The sequence below is a fragment of the Taudactylus pleione genome, unplaced genomic scaffold (assembly GCF_031769625.1).
Source record: "Taudactylus pleione unplaced genomic scaffold, aTauple2 ptg000081l, whole genome shotgun sequence".
Lineage (NCBI taxonomy): Eukaryota > Metazoa > Chordata > Amphibia > Anura > Myobatrachidae > Taudactylus > Taudactylus pleione.
The window spans coordinates 4,227,929-4,249,756 of NW_028284483.1; the positions used below are offsets into that span (position 1 = coordinate 4,227,929).

At 43.1% G+C, this 21,828-nt stretch overlaps 1 protein-coding gene across 2 annotated transcripts in view; it reads left to right on the forward strand.

Moving 5' to 3' along the window:
• Nucleotides 1–15,607, forward strand: part of RAD51AP2 (RAD51 associated protein 2) — a 44,509-nt gene extending 28,902 nt beyond the window's left edge. For both annotated transcript variants that reach the window (XM_088468158.1, XM_088468157.1), the window contains one exon: nucleotides 15,489–15,607. In XM_088468158.1, coding sequence (XP_088324284.1) covers nucleotides 15,489–15,607 — 119 coding nt within the window. The remainder of the gene's footprint in view (nucleotides 1–15,488) is intronic.
• Nucleotides 15,608–21,828: the final 6,221 nt, after the last annotated feature.

Here is a 21,828-nt window from a genome sequence, read left to right on the forward strand (position 1 = left end):
GTGCACGTCACCAGGTATCATATTTCGTTTGCATCTGTGTTCATATTGTGTGTGAAGATATGGTGACGGTGTGTTTTTATGTATACCAAGCATTTCAACATGTGTGAGGGTCATAACTTCTGGGACTACTCTTCCCAGGTAACACAAACCTTCTGAACTCGGGGAGAGCCACTTATACGCTTTTCTTCCACATATAAAATATACATTATCAGGGAGAACATAAGGAATGGTATGCATCATTATCATTAAGCACATTTCCCTTGCAAACAATCCTATTTCTGGGTCTTCCATCTGGTACATTGCCACAACAAAACCTGCAGATTTCTTTTATTTCAGGTATCTCACTACGACCTTTTCAATCCTCCCGGAATAAGCTCACGAGCGACAGGTTCACGCTATCAGCCTTGTCTCCGACTCGTTTCTCCACCGGTTGGTTGACCTTTTTGCAGTGAGTGGAATGGACCCAGGTATCTCTCTCAGCCACCTTCAAAGATGTAGTACTTGTCAGCAGCACCTGGTGTGGACTTTCCCACCGATAAGTCAAACAACCTGAATGCAAGAAATTTCTGATCATAACATATTCTCCTGGTTCAACATCATGACAGTTAGTTTCAGGCATATCATTGGACAACAATTTCAGTTTCTGCTGCTGTTGTTTTAACTGCTTACTCATTGATATAAGATACTTTACAGTTACCTCGTTGTTACCTTTCAAGTCTTCCTGTGGACTTATAATCAAATGAGGTTGTCTACCAAACAGTATTTCAAAGGGAGACAGATTTAGAGGGGGTCTGGGATTGGTCCTTATACTATGCAGGACCAACAGTAATGCTTCTGGCCAACCTAGTCCAGTCTCTGCCATGATTTTTTATAGTCCCGTTCATCCTCTCTACCTTGGCACTGGCTTGCGGTCAGTAGGGGGTGTGAAGTCGGCTATTAACCCATCAGCTTACACATATTTTGAAAAACATCACCTGTGAAATGAGTACCCCTATCACTCTCAATGATTTTAGGGATACCATACCTGCATACAAATTCCTGAACTATTTTCTTGGCAGTAAACGCAGCAGTATTAGTGGCCGCTGGGTAGGCCTCAACCCAATTAGAAAATACATCAGTGCACACTAATACATACTTAAGATTCCTGCAGGGTGGTAATTGGATGAAATCAATTTGTATCACCTGGAAAGGTCCATCAGTCGGTGGAATGTGGGACGGTTCGATAGGGATCGCTTTCCCTATGTTCTTCCTCAAGCAGGTCAGACAGGACATTGCTATCTTTTCTGCTTGTGAAGAAAAACCTGGGGCCTGATTCAGAGCCGGACGCTCTGACCAGAGCGCTCGCTCTGAATCAGGGCCCACCTCCATTAATATGGAGCGTCCTCCTGGACGCTCGTATAGCTGTGGGTCACCACCCACAGCATATACGAGCGTGCAGAATGATGGTCGCGATGGTCTTGACCATTGCGACCATCAGAACTGCGAGTAAAAACCTGCGGTTGGGTTTTTCAACCGCAAGGCCAGGAGTGATTTTGGCTCTATCAGAGCCAAAATCACTCCCACTGACATCACTAGTGATGTCAGTGGGGCCGGCTTCAGATGGTAGGCGTTCCCTTGGGAACGCCTCCGTCTGGCAGGCACGCCCCCGGCACGCCCACCAAAGGGGGCGTGCTGTCAGTCATCATAGACAGCACGCCCCCTTTGATGAGACACTCCGAGCGAAGGAAAGTCCTTCGCTCGTCGGGTCTCGCGCATGCGCACGACGGAGCTCCCTCTGTCGTGCGCATGCGCAGTGGGGACCATCGACCCACTTGCGAGCGGACAGCCGCTCACGAGTGGGTCTGAATGACCCCCCTGGTGCGCACCAGTATGCTCTCACCAATTCGCACATACCTTGCTTTCCCAGATGAGTCAGACCATGTGCTGCTCAGCCAGGCTGGGGTAATATGCCTTGGGGGCTACTAGCTTACCTTGTCCGTCCCTCCAGAGCCCGGAGGACTCTTGCCCACATCCCTTGGACTTCCAAATGGACTTTTCCTGAATTGAACACAAATTTTGCATCTCAATTAATTTCAGCATATCAATTGTTTGGAAAGACATAATTTTTTCAGAGGGAGAAAACATTTTTAACCCTGCTGCCCATTTTGCAGCTTCATCGGCTCTGTTGTTGCCCAGTGTCACCGGGTCATCCTCACATGTTTGGGCTTTACACTTGATTACTGCCACCACTTTGGGCAGTTGGATTGCTTCTAAAAGCTGTTTTATGTGTCGGGATTGTGCAACTGGTGTGCCTGCTGCTGTCATAAAATTTCTCAGACGCCATAGAGCCCCAAAATCGTGCACCACCCTGAACGCATACCTCGAGTCAGTGTAATTGTTAGCAGATTTGCCTGCTGCCAGTTCACACGCTCTAGTTAGTGCTACTAACTCTGCCACCTGGGCTGAGTGAGGAGGACCAAGAGGTTTGGCTTCTATGATGTCTGTGTCATTTACGACAGCATAACCTGTACATAATTCACCTGTGTCTGTTTGTCTATGACAACTCCCATCCATGTAAAAAGTCACATCTACATTCTCTAAAGGTGTGTCATGTATGTCAGGTCTAGCAGTAAAGGTCTGATTCAGATATTTTATACAATCGTGTGTATCATTATGTCCGCTGAACTCACCCTCCGCCAGCAACTCGTCTCCTTCCACCCTTTGTACATCATGTTGTACATATGGTAAATACGTTGCTGGATTCAGTGTGCTGCAACATTTAACAGTGATGTTTGCAGGTACGATTAGAGCTAGTTCCCATTTGGAAAACCTAGCTGAAGAGACGTGTCTGGTTTGAGCAGAGTTCAGCAGAGCAGATACAGCATGGGGAGTGTATACAATCATATCATGACCCAATACTACGTCCTCACTTTTACTCACCAATAAAGCGGTAGCTGCTACACTTCTCAAACAGGTGGGGAGTAATCTCGCCACAGTGTCCAATTGGGCACTGTAGTATGCTACAGGCCTACTGGCATCACCATGTTTTTGTGTAAGGACACCTGCAGCACAACCATCGGCTTCCGTACAATACAAATCAAAAGGTTTTTCATAATCAGGTACTCCCAATGCAGGTGCTTTGGTCAGACAATCCTTAAGATTAAGGAAAGCCTGCTCTGATTCCTCTGTGTGTATGACACAATCGGGCTTTGAGGAAGAGATTAAGTCCTGTAAAGGCAAGGTCAAAATAGAAAAACCTGGGATCCACATTCTACAGTATCCACACATTCCCAAGAAGGTACGAATTTGCTGTTAATTCTGCGGCAGTGTCATGTTCTGTATGGCCTGGATTCTATCATTTGTGAGATGTCTTAACCCCTGGGTTAGGCAGTGTCCCAAATATTTTACTCTGGATTGGCATGGCTGTAGTTTGTCCTTAGCCACCTTGTGTCCTGAATGCGAGAGATGAAGCAACAAAACTTTAGTATCATTCAAACATGATATAAACGAATCAGAACACAGCAATAAATCATCCACATATTGAATTAGAACAGATCCATTGGCAGATTGAAAAGATTGTAAACAGTCATGCAATGCCTGGGAAAAGATACTGGGGCTGTCTATGAAACCTTGGGGCAACCGTGTCCATGTATATTGCACACCTCTGTATGTAAATGCGAATAGATACTGACAGTCAGGGTGAAGAGGCACAGAGAAGAAAGCAGAATAGAGGTCAATGACAGTGAAATGGGTTGCGTTTGGAGGGATCTGCATAAGAATGACAGCTAGATTTGGCACTACGGGGAATTGGCTCTCTACTACCTTATTAACACCTGTAAGGTCCTGTACCACCCTATAACCCCTCCCACCACTCTTCTTCACCGGAAAGATGGGACTGTTGGCTACACTAGCTGTACGAACTAAAATTCCCTGTTGCAGTAATCGCTCAATTATTGGAAAAAACCCTAATTCTACCTCCTGTTTTAGTGGGTACTGGGGAATTTTTGAAGCTTGCCTACCGCCTTTTAAATTTACTATTACGGGGCTTACGTTTGCCATTAATCCAGTGTCCTGTCTATCCTTAGTCCAAAGGGAATCTGGAATTTGGGAAAACTTTTGATCTACCTGAGATGGATTTTCATTTAAACTGGTAGAGTGATACATTATCCTTTAGGGAGTGTCCAACATATCCCGCACCTCGTGCGCAACTCTCTCTGGGATATCTAGAAATACACCATCAGGGGTGCAATATATGACACATCCCATATTACATAACAAATCTCTACCCAGCAGGTTAGTAGGAGCCGCAGCAGCCAGAAGGAAAGAATGCCTGGTATGCAACGGCCCAATAGTAACCTCTGTGGACTTTGTTAAAGGATAATGTTGCACTTTACCTGTTACACCCATTGTTGGTACTGTCTCGTTGGTCACCTGTAAATTAACGGGAGATTTTATCACTGACCTGGTCGCCCCTGTGTCTACAAGAAAATGATATTCAGTACCAGCTACATCAACCATCATGACCGGTTCTTCCCTAGTACTTCCCTTTAACCTGACTATCTGTAGAATACAGGTATGACCTGACCCCTAGCGTTGGCTACCATTCTCCAATAAAGCATTAACGGCCACAATTGGAGCTGGTGCTTGCTGGATATTTGCTGGTATCTGTGCATATCCCTTATGGGGATATCCAGGTACTCTCTGGTTTGGGGTCCTACCCATTTTACTCTGCAGGTTCTACTTAAATGTCCTGGCTGGTTACAATTAAAACATATTCGTGGATCGGATGAAGACACGGGTTGTTGTGAGGTTTGAGCAGGGGGAAAAGGTGGTGGATATGGGTAGGGATATGGAGGATAAGGGTATTGTGGGGGTTATGAAGTTTGTGAGTAGTGTGGGACCTGTGGTTGTGTAGGGTTAGTAGAATAGAGCTGTGTTTGCTGTTGTGTGGGATTAGTGAGGGCATATAACTGTTCAGGTGTAGGTGTGTGTGTCGATGCAAGTGTGTCTGTTGGCTGTGATATTACCGTCATTCGTTCCAGAGCTTGAATACTGACAGCCATTAGTTTTTCGCTCTGGGTCTCTCTCTTCTTTGAGATGTTCTTATCATGTTCTATGGCAGATTCTATGAGTATATCTATTGTGACTCCCCTCCAGCCAGGTTGTGAGCTCTGAACCCGAGTCTTTAAGTTTTCCTTAAGACCGTCCATGAGTACCGTGACTATCATTCCCCTGTAGTGAGTGCTATCTTTAATATCTTCTATCCCAGTGTACTGGGTGATAGCCTGCAGAGCCCGGTCGCAATACTCTTCTGCAGATTCACTCTCCTTTTGCTTTATGGTGAAAATTTTGTTCCAGTTAACTACTACCGGAAAATATATACCCAATTGAGTTACAATACGGGAACTGTTACTTTGGTTTACTTGGTCCGTTAAGGGAACGTCATCATCCAATACACAATCCGTGATAAATTTTGTCACGTCGGTATTGCGTGGTAGATTGACCCTTAACACCACACGCCAATCTTTATTAGTTGGCTCATGAGAACTACCCAAATTCCTCAAAAATCTCTGACATTTGGCTAGTTCCTTTTTGGGATCGGGGAAATCATTTATGATGGAATTTAGTTCTGCTCTTGTCCAAGGACAATGCATTACCACTTCCCTCGTGGGCACTACACCGTTCGCATCTGCATTTCCATTCGGAACAGTTATTGTCCGAATGGGATGCAGACCGGTAGCGCTGCTACCTTTGACCTTGTTACCTGGCTGGGGGTTTAATCTGTTGTTGCTACGTATGGTATTAACAACTTCCTCTACTGGTGCAGAGGGTGTTAGCACTTCCCTTGCTGTTACCGATGGAGATGGCAGCACCACTCGTGATTGTCGTGGCGTAGCATCTATCATTTGTACAGCATGGGAAATGGCAGACATTACAATAGGCTCATCATCCACATCATGAACATTTTCTTTATAGTTGCTTAAGAGAGGGTACAAATTGCTTGTTACATTTTTATGGGTATCTTTGATAACTGTACTTGCACCTCCATCCACATAAGGTGGGGGTGGTGCACGTGAACTGCTGGCAATACCTTCCACAACGCTACCTTGCTGCACGTGTGCTCCATTTCGCGGCTCGCCCGCATTGCAATTCAGCGTCGCGGATGCATTCTCTGGCAATGTGCTCGCAACGCTAGTTTGCGTCGCTTGCGCATCTTTAAGCCACGCGTCCCCTTCATGCTGCCACAACTTTAAACATTCATAATATTTGACCTTTGTCTCTCGGGAGCGCATCAGACTGATGTGATCCCGGACATTATATAATACATCTTTATCAAAACTACCAATTCTTGGAAACGGTCTAACACTCTTCATCATCATTTTAAACCATACATCACAATACCTTACTGCATAAGTACCGTACTTAGTATGCATAATACGACGGGCCGATCCAAACGGCGCTTCCATTAGCAGCACATCATTGTCTAACATCTCTATTGTTTGCATGGCTCCCATTCTGAGACAACTCCTACGTTTTTCAATAAAGATTTAAACTGGTGAAAGACAGTCAAGATACTTTCACTTACCTGTGGACGATTTAAATGGCAGCGCCCACACACCTGTGAAGATTTGAAGAAGGCTACTCCACACACCCGGATAAGATTTAAGAAGGCAACTTCCACACCTATGGAAGTTTATGTCGGCTACTTCCATGCACCTCTCTACAACAAAGACAACATGTACACCTGCTACTGTGTATAGAACGGTAAGCTGCTTACCGAGCGGCTAGCACTTAGCCCTTAAAGGTCATACGATACCTGTAACTTTAGGGAACAAGTTACCCCTACCAACAAATACTCACTGCTACACACTTTTTTCCTGCGCAGAAAAAATACACGTTAACCCAGATATTGACAACAATTGAAAAGAATGTAAACCTCAACAGCTTTGTTTAAACACCTGGCAGCACAACCGGAAGTACGTATACGCTATTGTGCGACCAGTTGCATACACAATAATGCGACTACCACACAACCGTATGACAACCTTTAACTGCGTACACAAAAGTGCATCTTTACTGTGCGCAAAACTGCGATTCAGCCGCATGGAATCGCAGTTGGATACTGACCGATAAGTAGAGATGAGCGGGTTCGGTTCTCCGGGACCGGACCCACCTGAACTTTGTGTATCCGAGCCAAGATCCGAGTTTGGCTCGAGTTTTCCTGCCTGACTCGGATCCAAAAATGAGGCAAAACACGTCATCCTCTCGCTATCAGATTCTTGATGGTTTTGGATTGTATAAAGGTCCTGGTGATCGGAGCCATTTTCACTCTGGCTGTTGAGAGTGTACAGAACAGATGTGCTGCTCTGTCTGTGCACGTGCTGCTGTTTCACTGTGTTGTCCTGTTGGGAGATTGGGCTGCAGGCTGCTGCTGTGTTGTCCATAAAGGGGCTAGGGCTGCAGTGCATAAAGAGGGGCTTCAGTAATCAGTACTTAAAAGGGTGCTGCTGTGTCACTGTTGTCCTGTTGTCCTGTCAATCAAGGGGCTGCAGTACATAAAGGGCTGCTACTGTGTTGTCCATAAAGGGACTGGGGCTGCAGTACATAAAGGGGGCTTCAGTAATCATTACATAAAGGGGTGCTGCTGTGTCACTGTTGTCCTCTCAATCAAGGGGCTGGGGCAGCAGTACATAAAGGGCTGTTGCTGTGTTGTCCTGTCCATCAAGGGGCTAGGGCTGCAGTTCATAAAGGGGTGCTGTGTTGTCCACTGGGAGTGCTCTGTCATTCCAGGGGTACTCTACCCCAGTGTAAAAATAATAAAAGTAAAAATTATTAATAATTATAATTCCTCAAAAAATAAAAAAATATATTTTTTATTTTCAGTGTGTGCTATCTAGTAGCTATGCTATTATTGCTTGGTGACACTATTGGCCAGGCTGCAGTTTATCATCCACATATTTGTGACTCTGCAGGTGGTCTGTTCGCACTCCGCAGGGGTGCTTTATTGTCCATAAATGGGTACTGTGTTGTTCATCAAGGGGCTGCTGCCAGGGGTGCTCTTCCACAGTGTAAAAAAATATTATTGTTCGATGACACTGCCGTTCAGACTGCACTGTAAGTTTGTTGATATGGAGGACGATCAAATAAGAGGAGAGCTGGAACCACATACTAGTGCTGCAGCTGCTGTCAGCAGTCATGATGACAATACAAGGCCGTCAACATCATCTACAAAGGCCGCTGCCCAAGGGCTTAAGTCAGGGCATGTAAATCAAACAAGCAATGTTTACAGTGTTAAAGAAAATAAAAAATTAAAAGCTAAGTTACCTGCAAAGAAACAAAAATTGGCAATATGCCATTTACTACACGAAGTGGCAAGGAAAGTATGCGACCATGGCCTTTATTTATGACTGGTGGTTCTGCATCTTATGATGATGTAAGCCCTTCTCCCTGTAGAAGTGTCAAAAAAATTAAAATCGCTAAGGCACATGAACCAACTGTGTGCTCAGAAAAGTCACAGATCCCCTTGAGAGTCCAAGTGTGTCCGTGGTTGCCATGTGTGACCCTGACCTTTCCAATACTGTACTTGAAGAGGATCCTCCTTCCACCATTTGTGTGACCTCTTTCAAATTTGGGGATGAGCAGCACAAGTCAACATGCTTGTTAGTTTTGTCTGTTTGTGATTTCTGTGTTGTTTGCTTTTTCACCAGTAGGGGTCACCAGATCTTTCAGATATGTTCTGGTTCTGACCTGAGGTGCTGCTGTCTGGTGAATCTGTGATTATTACATCATGAGTCACACCTGTCTGCCAGCCTTATAGGCAGTCTGCAACCAGCAGTGAGTGCTGGTCATTGTTTATCTGTTTGTGTGTTAACCTTGTATTTCATTTGGTCTGTGGTCCAGTTGTCTGTCTTTTTCATTGGGATCCTCCTGCTTGCAATACCAAGGTATTACCCATACAAGCTCTGTGTCTTCAGCCTATGGAAGTTTATGGACTTTTTGCATATCTGAACCATTTATCTCAGTCACAATTTAGAAACCTGTGTTTACTTTCCCGTCTGCAGTCATTTATTCATGCTAGCTCTGTGTGCCTGCAAAACCAAGGTATTACCCATACAAGCTCTGTGTCTCCAGCCTATGGAAGTTTATGGACTTTTTTGCATATCTGAACCATTTATCTCCATCAACCTGTGTTTACTTACCGGTCTGCAGTTATTTATTCATGCAAGCTCTTCTGTATTTCCAGCACAGTTCCTGTGCACCCTGCTTATTGACTTTTTTCAAGTTCATCTGCATTACCCTGCCATCATTTCCAACCCTCAATAAATATTTTTGTGTTTTGTACTTCATGTCCTTGTGATTTTGCATTATTCCAGAGGGGTTCCCATAACAATGCTGATGTAGAAATTGAGGATGCTGCTGTGGAAGAGCACCAGGAGAATGAGGAGGATATTTCTGTTGTTGGCGCTAATAAGGAGGATGTTGATGCCGAGGATGTAATTTGTGTAAATCAGGCAACAGTTGTTGCCCATGGTGTGAAAAAGCCCATTGTCATGCCGCTGCAAAAGACAAAAACATCCACTTCTCATGTGTGGAATTGTTTCCACCCAAATCTGGACAACATTTGTGAAGCCATCTGTAACATTTGCAAAGCAGGAGTGAGTAGAGGTAAGGACCATAACCATCTAGGAACCTCCTCCCTGTTATGTCACTTGCAGCACATTCATTAAATTCCAAATTGTTTGCAAAATTCAGAACCTTTGGCTAAAAACGTAAATATCAGTCCAGCATCACCTAGCTGCTCCCTTCTCTCTGTTAACTCTCCACCACCAACACCTGCATCATCAACATCCTCAGTCACGATTGGAAGAAGTCCTGCTGCATCCAATTTCAAAAGCATGACTGACTCTCCTGTCTGTGATTCCTCAGAAGGATCCTTGAGTGCTATGCCTGTTGCTGCTGCTGCTGTGAGTGGATGTTCATCCCAGAAGGGGACCAGGAAGAAGACTACTTTTAGAGTTTAACAAAACAATTGACTGTCAAACAATCCTTTACAAGGGGGAACAAGTATGACAGCAGTCACGCAGTTGCACAGCGGATTACTGACACCATAACAGCTATGCTGGTATCAGATGTGTGTCAAGTATCCACCAATAATGCAGTGGGTTTTAGACAGTTAATGGAGGTCCTGTGTCCCTGCTACCATGTCCCTTCTAGATTCCACTTCACTAGAACAGCAATTCCCAGCCTGTACAAGGACATAAAAAAAACCTTATTAGAGTCCTCCGAAATGCTGTTGTACCCACTGTCCATTTAACCACAGATATATGCACAAGCGGGAAAGGACAATCTAAAGATTACATGACTGTGACAGCCCACTGGGTATGTGTATTGCTTCCAACAGTACAAATAGCAACAGCAGCAGCAGCATCTAACAAATGCCAGTTCATTCAGAGGCAGGCTATTCTGTGTATCACCAGTTTCACAAGAGGCAAAACTCTTACCCTGCTTGGACTCTTCTAGGGATTTTTGATTTCTGACAATGCCACCAATATTATAAGAGCATTACATCTGGGTGAATTTGAACAGGTGCCATTTTTACTCACAATTAATTTGGTGGTGCAAAACTTAAAAAAAAAAGTACAATTGAATTTGCCCTGCCATCAGCTGAAGCAAGAGGTAGTAGCTAGGTGGAATTCTACCCTCTATATGCTTTAGCGGATGGAAGAGCAGCAAAAGGTCATCCAAAGGCTACACAATGACCTATGACATAGGGAAAGGAATGGGAATGCACCTTAGTCATGCACAGTGGAGAATAATTTCTGTGTTGTGCAAGGTTCTCAAACCCTTTGAACTTGCCACATGTGAAGTTCTGACACTGCCAGCTTGAGTCAGGTCATTGCCCTAATCAGACTTTTGCAAAAAGCAGTTGGAGAAACTGAAGAAGGAGCTAAAATGGAGAGATTCTGCTAAGTATGTCAGACTTGTCGATCAAGTCCTTCATTCACTTCACCAGGATCCAAGGGTCGTTAATCTCTAGAAATCAGATCACTATATTTTGGTGAACAATAATAATATGTCTGCGCTGATGTTCACAAAGACAATAATAAAAATAATTAGTAAAAATAACAATTTATTACACATAAAATCTAGAACTGCAGTTCCTATTAGCATTAATACCAACAGAATTCAATTTGACAAAATTAATTGCATAGAATGCCCAGACGGTTTCTGTATTATTAACCATATGGCAATGGTAAATTGATTAATCTCATAGACAATTAAAAGCTGTAAAACACAATTGACAAATAAATATTGGGTTAATGTCCCACCAATTTGAGGGGGAAAAAACCAGGGGAAGACAAGCAGCAAAATGTATAAGAGTGTAAAGCATTCACAGTATCCCCAGGGCTAACTGAATGGGATTCCCAAAGTGATATCCTGATGGAGAATTTAAACAAATGGCAAAGTTGTATATTCCAATGTCATATTGTTAAATAACTACTCAGTGAAATCCACGGTGGGGAAAGGGGACTCCGTCAATGGATCCGCCGTGCCCGTTGGAATCAGGGGACACAGTGTGATAAAACCCCTGTGAGAGGGGAGAAACACGTCAAGGGAATAATATAGTATTGCGTCAGTTCCTGTCTGCATTTGGAGACCGCATCAGCAATACCTTTCAGCCGCCATCAGCTGCTATCAGCCACTGCCCACTGCACTCAACCATCGGGAGTCAGGAGCCTGCCAGAGCAAACGGACCCCCTGGGACAATTGCGCCAACGGTTAGCGGCTATTGTGTCAGCATGCACACCACAGTGCAGCATTCAAGCGTGCTGCACCATCAGGAGTTAGGAACCTGCTGGAGCAGACGGACCCCCCGGGCTGTATGAGCTGACGGTGAGCGGCTATTGTACAAGTACTTACATCTGAGTGCAGCACACTGTGTCCTCTGAGTTGCCCACCCTCCAGTGTGTACTCTGAAAGAGTTTTCAGCACAGCCGGGAACCTTGTCAGCAATTGGCTTAGGAGGTTACTTCCCCAAAATGTGGAAAAGATGATGTTCATCAAAATGAATTACAAATTCCATGAGGAAGACCTTTACCAGCAATTAAGTAAAAAAACTACAGAAGCATCTGTAATGGTGGATTCCAGCGGGGAAAAATTAATATTGTGTGAAGAAGAGGATGTACACACTGATGGGGATGATGATGATGACGACATCTGGTCTTACCTATGTTGTAAAGCCAGTTTGTGCATGTAGAGATAGTTTATTTAGGATAATTTGCGCTATAAGTATTAGTATCATGAAGTCTGATATGTGAAATAAAGATTACTTGTATAGTACACAACAATTGTTGTTTTATTTTCTAACACATAAAAGAGTATATAAATTGACATTCAATACAATCTAAAAAATAGAAACAACCGGTTGTATTCATAAAACCATGGTATATATCTATACACACAATTATGTTGATGAATGTCCAGAAATTGTGATGGCCACAGACAGCATCTCCTGTATGCCCCTTTCATTTAAAAAAAATTCTGAACCACTAAGTTGATGGGGTGGGTAAATATGAGCAGCAGCACAGAGCATCTTCCTGCCAGGATATGTGCAATAAAGTGCAAATACGTTTAATACAAAAATTAGTTTTGTATATTGGTCACATACATACACATTTGCATGGTACATAAAGTGCGTAAAGCAGGCTGAAGTAACCTAAAGCATGCCACCTGTTGTTGACACATAAATTCCAGTAAGCCCAGCAAACATCACAGATGCTGGGAGTTCTAGTTCAGCCGGTGAACTACAGGCTGCTTTCCTCTGATGTAAACAGCAAGTCTTGGTCCCATTATCCCTAACAACCTCCCTGAGTACAAAGTAAACGTCTGTTTACAGTATGTTGTTGCAGCACCTCCACAAGCAAGGCCACCTCGTTTCTATTAGATGTATCAAAATTAAAAAATATCCTCAAGATCGAAGATCTCTTTTAGGAACTGAAGAACTTGATCCTACATTGATCTTCCCTCATACATTTTTTTAAGAATCAAAACATTAAAATAAAAAATAAATTAAAATCTAATCAATCTTTCCGTCCTTTCCCTGTCTTCAGCTCATAAACGTATTCCAATTCCCTCGGGTCTCTGACCGAGTTTTTGATTAATAAAAACATTCTTGGTTTTTAAACTTCCTAGGGATCATATAATTTATTAAACTGCCATCCTGTCTACCACTGCAACGCCACTCTGTGCCATGTTGGAAGCTGAACTGCCACATGTTAGTGCGGCCCACTGCTGTCGCTTAGCTTAGTCAGCCAGCTAGCTGGATGCAACCTTTTGGCCTAACCTAGATGAATTTAATATTGTGAGCTGTGAGGTGGTCAAAATTGACTATAAATGACTGGAAATAAAAGTTATTGAGGTTAATAATACTGTAGGAACAAAAACATGCCCAAATTATGTGATTTTAGCTGTTTTTATGATTTATTTGAAAAAAAGAATACAGATCCATAACCAAAACCAAAACACGCAAGGGTGGTTTTGCCAAAACCAAATCCAGATCCAAAACACGAAAGAGATACAGATCCACAACCAAAACAGGGGGGTCGGCGCACATCCCTACCGATAAATGTCAGTATCCTAACCCTGCCAGGTTGCCGGCATCGGGATTCTGACCGCAGGGATCCCAAGTGCCGGCATCCCGTACCCAACCTGTATACAACATATGCAAGTATCAAACAGTTACTAGCTGTTTGGCTTGGCAATTGTATAGTGTGTACCTAGCTGAAGCGACACAGCTGACCAGACTATGGGTCTGATTCTGAGTCGGTGGCACTGCTGATGTTGACCGTAGTTAAGTGATTTTTTTCATCTGCTCATGCTTCTAAGTTCAGACACAGAAACAGACAAATCTCAGGTGCACAACTCCAGATTATTAATAATATATATATATAAATGCAATAAAATTTTGCAATCAATAGAGGTTTTTAGCATAATCATGGCCAAGCTTATGGGCCTACCCACCATATCCAGGTAACCTCCTTCGGGTAGGTCCCTAACATACCAAGGTTCAAATCCAGAGCGCAGGACCCCCCAAAAAATGCCCCAGCCAAGCTGCCCCAGGGCACCAGCATAGTAAGAAAAGTGCAGTGTAAAGAGATAGTTAAGAGCAGCTACAGCTGCATATAAGGAATGAAAATAAAAAAAGGTGAAGTACATATATATTAAACACACAGTGAAGGGTTAAAATGTGTTATAATGGAAAATGTGTTATAATGCAGTGCCCTGAGACATACCAGCCAATGCAATCCAGGGGGACCCACGCCCCAAAAATGAACCAAAATTGCACTACAGTATATAACTTTTAGGACTTACCTAGAATTGTGCCTAATACAGTGTGCATATACATTACCATACTACATGCTTTTAAACCAATAAGGTAGGGTGCTAGCCCAGAATGAGGGCATCTCATTTCTCTCAGAAGTGCAGTAAAGCACATTAAATGGAGCATGGAGCATATGGGAAAGATTTCTGGGCTGCACAACCTGACTCTATATATTAAGGGAGGTGCTACCTGATGAGACTAATTGCAGACACAGAAACAGACAAATCTCAGGTGCACAACTCCAGATTATTAATGATATATATATAAATGCAATCAATAGAGGTTTTTAGCATAATCATGGCCAAGCTTATGGGCCTACCCACTAATATCCAGGTAACCTCTTTCGGTTAGGTCCCTAACATACCAAGGTTCAAATCCAGAGCGCAGGACCCCCCATGCTTCTAAGTTGCATTGTGCACGTGTCCAGAGTCTCTATGCTCAGAGCTGCAGCTGCGATTGAGAGGCACGGTCACAGAGATTTCTTGGAAATGTATTGGGTGTTGTGGGCGGTGACAGGGAGGTGGCTAAGCTGGCACACAGAGATAGTCCGTCTTATGGGCATGTTATGGGAGTGTCACTGTAATGTCCACAATGGTTGCATAATTGCTCACATTGTGGAGGCCATACTCTGAAGGAGAATCTACACCCGGCATGGGACTGGTGCAAGTTTTGATGGTGCGACCAATGGTTGCAAACTGGGCATCTCAGTACTTGCACATTCAGACATACGGCTGTACCCCAGAGAAGAGCTTGTAGTGGCATTTGTATAAAGTCGCAGATGTACGACCAGCGAGAGACGCAGACACGAGCTGTATTTCTGTATCACGTAGATGCCTGTCATTGTGTTTGGAAACCATAGATAATTGCAGACAGCCCCCACCCCCTTTTTCCCCCAGGAGTGACAAATCGGAATTGCCTGAAATCATGCTTTCGACTTCTAATAAAAATAAACAGAAATCATTATTCCCCGGGGGGTCATGTGTCTGTCAAATTGAGCCTGTTGCTCTAACCATTGCTGGGCTTTGTTATTTATCTATTATGTTATGCAGATCAGGATATCATTACTGAGGTGTGAAGTGTACACTTTCCCTGCACATAATGATAAGATATCTTATCTTCTCCCCAGCAGTGACATTCTCTCATGGGATTAGAAGAGTGACACCACTCAAGACACGGACTGGCCCTCTTAGGATCGGCCTGTCAAGGAAAGCGAAGATTAAACAGCTTCATCCTTATCTCCGATAGATGATTCAAATTCCAAAATGAGCATAAATAGATTGCATTAGATTTTAGCCACTGGGGTAAACTTGGCGTAGAACAGGATAAAAGAACCAAATCCTTCTGTTGAAAATGCATTTTATTTTTATTTAATGCATTTGGTGTTATTAAGGTATTTACAGTATTTGTATGTTTTAATGCTTAAGTTATGTTTTAAAATGTTTCTATCAATGTCACGGTTTTAAACATAATGTTCAGCCCATATTTGCCATTTATTTGGGGAGGATTAAAGATACAAAGGATTAAGAACTTGCTTATTGTTTTTAAGGGGGTCTCTTGGACTTTAATAAACAGGCCTGGCCAACGTAGCTGATATTACTTACAGCGCTTATTTCATAAATATGAAATTAATATGATATCAGTGAATGCAGAAATACAAAACACATTAAGATCTAAGGAACCCCTGAATAGAAGCTATTTTGTCTGCTTTTACAATGTTTCAATAGTTTTGGAAGTCTACAGAAATATAACTTTAAAAAGGTCTCGTGAACTTCATTTCTATTTAAAACAAATGTAAACAAAGTACAGTAACGTCACTCTTTAGAGGACACTTTTTTCATTCAATGCTGTTGTGAAAGCATTTGCTCCCTTTAGGACATCCCAGCCTGCTAGTGCCCCAGTCCCTGGGGACCACAACATTACTTTTGTACTGGAAGTTGCTGCTGTAGGACTCATGATCTCGAGTTTGGACAACTGTCCTCCTGTCACCTGCTGTCAATTTTCTTGAGCCCTTAAGCATTTAGTAAAGAGCCCAGAATAAACAATCAGGGTAATGATAGCATCAGACAAACTTCTGCCCATGTTGCAATAGCAAGGTACGGTTCTTCACCAACCATCTCAACAAAACTCTAGATCAATATAAAGAATAATGCTTATTAAGAAACTGAACAAAATAAATTATAGGATTATTAAATCTGGTGTAGTTTTGTTTGATTTCTCCTTTAAGCATACTCTATGCTGTAGTTTTGTCTTTTAACTTTTGATTTATATATTTCAAAAATGTTACATTATGTTGCCCAGGAAAACAATGGAGACCCCTTGAATTGAGACATAATAATGAAACCAAAAAAGATATTTCCCAATTGCATGTGTGTAGACAGGAGGTTCCCAATTGCATGTGTGTAGACAGGAGGTTCCCAATTGCATGTGTGTAGACAGGAGGTTCCCAATTGCATGTGTGTAGACAGGAGGTTCCCAATTGCATGTGTGTAGACAGGAGGTTCCCAATTGCATGTGTGTAGACAGGAGGTTCCCAATTGCATGTGTGTAGACAGGAGGTTCCCAATTGCATGTGTGTAGACAGGAGGTTCCCAATTGCATGTGTGTAGACAGGAGGTTCCCAATTGCATGTGTGTAGACAGGAGGTTCCCAATTGCATGTGTGTAGACAGGAGGTTCCCAGTTGCATGTGTGTAGACAGGAGGTGACCTGCAGTATATGTAACAGTTTTGTCTCCATGGTTTTCAGTATTTTCATCCTCATTACGATCCCGACTCCAATTCTCACTGTACTCTATAGCCCTCCTCTTCACAGGAGATAGTAGCTGTAGAATAAGTCAACACATTGTTTTCAAGAAACATACAATATGTAGTTTGCAGTTTTTGTTGTCATTGACTCAGTCTGTAAATAGGAAATATCGATTGCCCTTTATTGCGCTTGATTACAAAAATCAATATCCCTGTAAGGTCACAGGTAACCACCAGATGTGTATGGTAATTTTACGGCTATCTACCATCCTTCTTTACATTTAATCTGAAATATATTTTACCGTGTGTGCAGGAATGAGATGTGATCCATGAAACCTAGTTGTTCAAATATATTATATAGTTCTGGTTGTTGTTCATGAGAAGGCAAATAAGATGTTTACTGTGTTAAAAGAATTTCAAATAAATGTCGTACTCACTTCATTAACTGTTTAAACATTTATTATTATTAATTTTAATTATTATTGTAAAGTGTTTAATGAATGTTATGTTAATATTATAGTACAGTATTATAACATTAACTTTAAAAGGGCATAATCACAGGGAATTAAACTGTAAAATAACTTGATTATATGAAACAAAAGTTAGCTGATAACTTGCAGCTGATCCTGCAGTTTGACCCAAGGATCGAGTAACAGGATTCTATTTCACTTAAGATAAGATGCCGCTAATCAGCCTCTTACAGAACATCCGGGTCTCTTCCGGCTCTATTACAGCCTATTTGGGCTGTCGGAATATGACAACACACATGGGACTATATTATGGTGATAACACAATTTCCACCTTGCCTGATAATGATGCCATTGATTTTGACACTAGCGTCATAGTAAGCGCACACGCTGCAGTATGGGACCAATTGTGTGTGTGGGCACCTTTAGCGAGAAAGCTGTCTCAAAGTTCTCATTAAAACAGATATCATTTTTAATACCGATTTAAGCTGGGTACACACCTATACAATCCTCAGCCCGATCACCCGATATCGGATGATTGGGCAGACAATTGTGTAGGTGTGTATGGAGGACCGTTGCAGTAAAGTTAGCCGATAAATGGCTTATAACGCTCCTGCAACGGTCGGGATGTCGCATCTTATGTGCTGTTTAATATTTATCAGCCCGACCTCTTAATCTTATAGAAGCCCGTACACACTGAGCTATTTCTAGCTCTCTCTGGGGCTCACAGGGGGTCATGTTGGGGACACAGTACTCGGCTGATCAGGAGCATTTACCTGATCAGCAGAGTGATCGCATAGGTGTGTACCCAGCATTAGTTACGTTACAAATTTACCTGTCACAATTCTCCATATATACAGATTCAGACTGAGGCACAAATACCGTCATAAGATAATTTGTTCACAGAAAAGGAGACACAATAATAACAAGTCTCATATCCCTTTTTTAAATGTGCTGGATGAAAGAAAGTCCATTGACTAGTGAATCTTATATATACCACTTATATAGAACTTCACATGTCCTTACAGACCTAGGGGCATATGTATCAAAGCTTGATGTGAGATAAAATTGTGAGATATATATCACCAACCAATCAGCTTCTAACTTACATTTTGCAGGCTGTGTTTAAGAAATGATAGTTTGGAGCTGATTGGCTGATGATATATATTTCACAATTTTATTTCACATCAAGCTTTGATACATATGCCCCCTAGACTGAATGCATTTTGGGGTATTCTCAGTTAAGCTTTTGTGGCGACCACAACTTCTTCAGCATTCACAGAAATTCCCTCAAAATGTGGTTGCTAATTGTCCATGAGCCTTGATGTACATGAATATATTACATTTACATTCTGAATTTAGGGCAGATTGTCAATGTTGTAGATGATTTACGTGAAACACATAAAACATTATTGAATTGATATCCATTGTTAGGCTTGTTTTACATAACGTTGCATTCATGCTCCATACAGTGGGCTGAATACAGGCTTTGCCTTCAATAAGAATAAAAATACTTACAAAAAAATGTCCACATCCTCGGTGAACAATTACATTCATGTCTGTCTACGGTATTAAAAATAAATTAGATTATTACTAGGGATGAGCAAAACAGTTTGTTCTTTTGATGAACCTTTACATCATAATTCATGGGACACCACGGGCTGATGCAGTGTAATGAGATAACCGCGGGTACATTACCCAGAGGACACAAGCATGGTGAATTTGCTGATATGCGCACATACAGTATGCAGAATTGTACGCATCTCCAGATGTCTGTAACACATGCGAAGGATTAGCGTGGAAACATGGCACCCGGAGAAAGTGCATGTCATACCGCCCCCCCCCTCCCTGTACTGGACTGTGCCAGTGGGGCATGGCCAGCCTGTGGGGGATTACCGAAGTGAAGAGAAAACAGCAAACAGTGGCAGTATGACACTTGGTATTGAGCGCTCACAACGGACTCGATGTTGCCCCACAGCACATGCGCACAACGGAGCTGCCTCCGTCGTGCGCATGCGCGAGACCCGGCTAACGGGCGCTCCGTCGTTAGGGGTCTCGCAGCAGACGGCCGAGCTGTCGATGTTGAGTGACAGCTCACCCCTTTTGCCGGGCGGACCGGGGGCGTGCCCGGCCAAACGGATGCGTTCCATTCGGAACGCTTGCCATTTGGGGGCGGCCCCACTGACATCATTGCTGATGTCAGTGGGGAACTTCGTGCTCGAACAGAGCAGGAAGCTCCCTGGGGCTTACGAGTGCCCAGACCCTACCCTAGGGTCTGGTCGTAAGCCCCGATGGTCGCTATGGTCTTGACTATCGCGACCATCACCCATGTCGGTCATTAGAGCTGTGGGTGTTAACCCACAGCTTAACGATCGACAAGGAGGCTGCCATTCAGGATGCAAGCAGCCGCCCTGATTCAGAGCGACCGCTTGCATCTAACGACTGCCTCTGAATGAGGCCCAGAATGCTTCGGTGAGGCACTGTCTGACATTAAGGGGTAACTGCTTTGGCACTGCTTTATTTATGTATAGCACCTAGGATCTGACTTTTATCTCCTTTGAATCATTGCTATTAGCCAGTAGAGGAGATTGTATTATATTTTCTGATAATTTAACTTAAATTGACGAAATACATGTACAAGAGTGAAATGCCACAGAGTGCACAGCTTATTACTGCAATTACTGCCCCAAGCAGCTTTCACTGGAGTGGGAACACCTATGGGAAGCTGCCTTCTCAGCTATGCCCTACTTTGCAAATATACATTGCACCTATATAAATGTGAGTACTACTAATCATGTTCTGTCTACCACAATTATTATTATTTCATGTCTCCTAATATTTTTTAAAAGACCTTTCAAATAACACTTTGTGGTGATGCCTAGGAACACCTCATTACTTTTAATAGCAAAGCAGTGACTTAGTTTTAAACTAATACCTTATAATTGAAGTTTAGGACTTTACCTCGGATGTGTCACTTTTAAGTCCATTGAAGCACAATGAATGAATGAGGAGAGAAGTAGGGAGGGGATCAAAGAGGAAAGGGGAGTAAAATGCCGATTAGAGAGGGGAGGTAAGAGCCAATAAGAAAGGAGTGGACAGGGGCAAAGAGTCAAACACAGGGTAGAGAGGGGAGGGAATTAAAGAGGTGAGAAGTGAATGCAATCATTCTGATAGGAAAGGGGAGGTGACAGAAGATGTCACAGAGGAGGGAGGGCCAGAGGGGAGACAATCTGGGCAGCTTGAGGGAGCTTGAAATGTAGAAACGAATCACAGATCTGTAACTTATATGGGACATAGAGCAAACAAACTAGGGATGTGCAGGCTCGGTTCTACTCGGTTCCGTTCGGTTTTTTTTCCCGAATCTTATTGGGTTTCAGCTGTCACGAGTTTTGGATAGCCAATAAGATTCGGTAAAAAAAAACGAACGGAACCGAGTAGAACCGAGCCTGCACATCCCTAAAACAAACCAAGATAAAACTAACAGGCGGCCATTATACTGAGTAGTGCCCCATGAATTCCGGAACCCTGGATGGTGCCCTCTGTCCATTTTGGCGCCCGGAGCTTATGCTCCACCGGAACCACCCTCGCTACTCCCCTGAACACATGCGCCCGGTTTGATACAAGCCATCATCATCAGTGGGTACTGCACCTGCCCTATACTAGCTGCAATAGATACGTTACCTGAAGCTTCTATACTGGCATACTGTACTTGCTGGTCTGACTAAAGACGTATTTTCATGAGCACGCTCTTCCTTAGTCTTTGTGAGAACACCCCTTTCCTCTTGTCTCTTTGTAATGTGATGTATGACAGCTGCCTCTGCTGCCTGTCCCCTGTCCTGCAGCTGACTTTTCTATCCTCGGTGTGGCAGGGGACATCTTGCTTTTTACACTACTAAAATGCCTGCTAAATCTAATTTCTGGTTTCAACACATCAATTTCTATAAAATGTTATGCATCATAGATACCCCAATTAGTAAATTGTATGAAGGGCAGGTAAAAATATAAATAAGCATTTGCGGGGGAAAAAGACTGTGACATTGCATAACAAATAAACACGGTGGTCTTGTATATGTGCATGTGAAAGGTCTGCCCAGCATACATCAGCCGCATGTGTCCTCTGCACACTCAGAAGCAACCTCTTAAAGGTCATTAGAAGTGTGCTGAGAGCTAGAAACCAGTCCTTAGAAGTGTGATGTGCAAAAGTGTAAATATCGCATCAAAGTCTAACCGCCTACCCTGTTAGTACCACCCAGGGC